Here is a 1,958-nt window from a genome sequence, read left to right on the forward strand (position 1 = left end):
GAGATTTAATTAATTTGTTCATACCATATATAACTTGTCATCATTTTAAAATACTTGATGAGTTGACGTCAGCTGTTTATATCTTTCAAGTAATCTAATAATTGGCGCAACCACGTAAGCATGTTATAATTATGCTCTCTCTTTCTATTTTTTGTTTTTCTTTATCAGTTTGAAGAGATAAGCATGCATGTTTATGTAATGTGTACGTTTATGCATGAATTGATGATGAAGTTCACGAAAAAATATTGTACTGTTTTTTAAAATTAAAAAAAGTAATATATTTTTATATCATATTTTTTAATTTATTTTAACTATTTAAGGTATTACTCAATAAATTTTCCTGCCTAGCTATTTTATTTTCATGAAAAAATATATTATATAATTTGTGAATTTCTATGTTATTGTATACAATTGTAAATATTATTGAGTTAATTAAATTATTATCAAAATTAGAGATTTTTTTTGAAAAAAAAAACACATATAATTGCCTTTGTCAAATAAGAGCCTTTTTAGAATAGTGTCCTCTTTGTTAAGAATATAAAAAGATTTTTTTTAAATTAAGAGTAAAACTTAAATTCGAGACCTATAAGTGAGGTGAGAAAATTATGCCATTTGAATTATAATTCGTTAGCATATAAAAAAAATTATTATTATTATTTGGTTCGTTTCTTATAACCCTAAGTTATCAATTTATCATGCTTCATGAATCATGACGACGATGGAGCTTTAGTTCAAGTTTAGAATAATAAAATAAACAAATTGCATGTATATACCACTCAAATACCTCTGTTCTTTCTTTAAATTTTATTTAACCACTTAATCTTACGCATGTTAAACATGTCATTAAGTGATTATAAATCATGAAACTTGCTTGACTTAGTAGTTTTATATAAAATAAAATAATAGCGAATGACAAGCAGGGTGACCATTTCAGCTTCCAAATTACAAATGTTTGCGTGAGCAATTCACAACAAGAAATTGCGACTCAATTTAGTTATGTTTTCAATTCAATTTTCCACCTCCAAGACACTAAATTTATTAGATGTTGTGTTCACATTGGTTAATTCACTTCATCAATAATTATAATTTAATAATACAACAAGCTTCAAACGAGTTTTGGTAGAAGAGAAAGGTAATTCCCATGGTTCTAAGAACCCAATCAACTAGTTCGATCTGATTAATCAGAATTCTCACCCATAAGAGTAAGACTAATCAGATTCAAAGTAACAATTAATTGATAAGAATCCGTTAAAAATAAAAAATTTTCAAAAAATAGATTTATCAATTAAATCAGTATGATTTTTTAGAAGTTAATCAATTTAAAATAATAAATAAAAAAATCAATTTTTTTGAATTATAAAATATGAAGTGATTCTGAACAAAGCATCTACATCAACTACAGCTGAAAGTTGGGGAATCCCCCAATAACCCAATTGGACCATCTGTCATTTTGTTTCCTTTTTTTCCTTTTTGGTGATTTGGATTTTCAGTTTCATCATCAACTGAACAATGATTAGGGGTCTTCTTCCATTTCTTTTCTTCTTCTTTTTTTTTTTTAATTTCTTCAAATATTTCTTTGATTAAGCAGTGACTGATGTCTCAACAGCAAGCTTCCCAGAGTATGCAACTTCAGATTTCATATCAGCCTCCCATAGTTCTGGCACTGCTTCCCTAAGGTTGTGAATGCTTTCCAATGCATAATCTGCACCTTTAACTCTCTGAGATGTACCAACCTGGATTTTTTGTAACAATCAATACATAAGGTCTCATGATTAATAAAAATACATCCCAATTTATAAATAAAATTATTACTCTACCAAGTACATGCTAAATTTTCATTTTGGTTGCTAAATCGAAAATTAGCCATCAATTTAGCAACCAACTGGAATAGTTTTTATGATAGTCACTAAATCGATCGCTAATTTCTTACTCAGCGATGAATTAGTGACCAACTAGTA

At 27.4% G+C, this 1,958-nt stretch overlaps 1 protein-coding gene across 1 annotated transcript in view; it reads right to left on the reverse strand.

The window, feature by feature from the left end:
• Nucleotides 1–1,359: 1,359 nt before the first annotated feature.
• Nucleotides 1,360–1,958, reverse strand: part of LOC107474878 (uncharacterized) — a 3,315-nt gene continuing 2,716 nt past the window's right edge. Inside the window, exon 9 of the mRNA XM_016094525.3 lies at nucleotides 1,360–1,733. Coding sequence (XP_015950011.1) covers nucleotides 1,581–1,733 — 153 coding nt within the window. The 3' untranslated portion in view covers nucleotides 1,360–1,580. The remainder of the gene's footprint in view (nucleotides 1,734–1,958) is intronic.

The sequence above is a fragment of the Arachis duranensis genome, chromosome 2 (genome assembly GCF_000817695.3).
Source record: "Arachis duranensis cultivar V14167 chromosome 2, aradu.V14167.gnm2.J7QH, whole genome shotgun sequence".
Classification (NCBI taxonomy): domain Eukaryota; kingdom Viridiplantae; phylum Streptophyta; class Magnoliopsida; order Fabales; family Fabaceae; genus Arachis; species Arachis duranensis.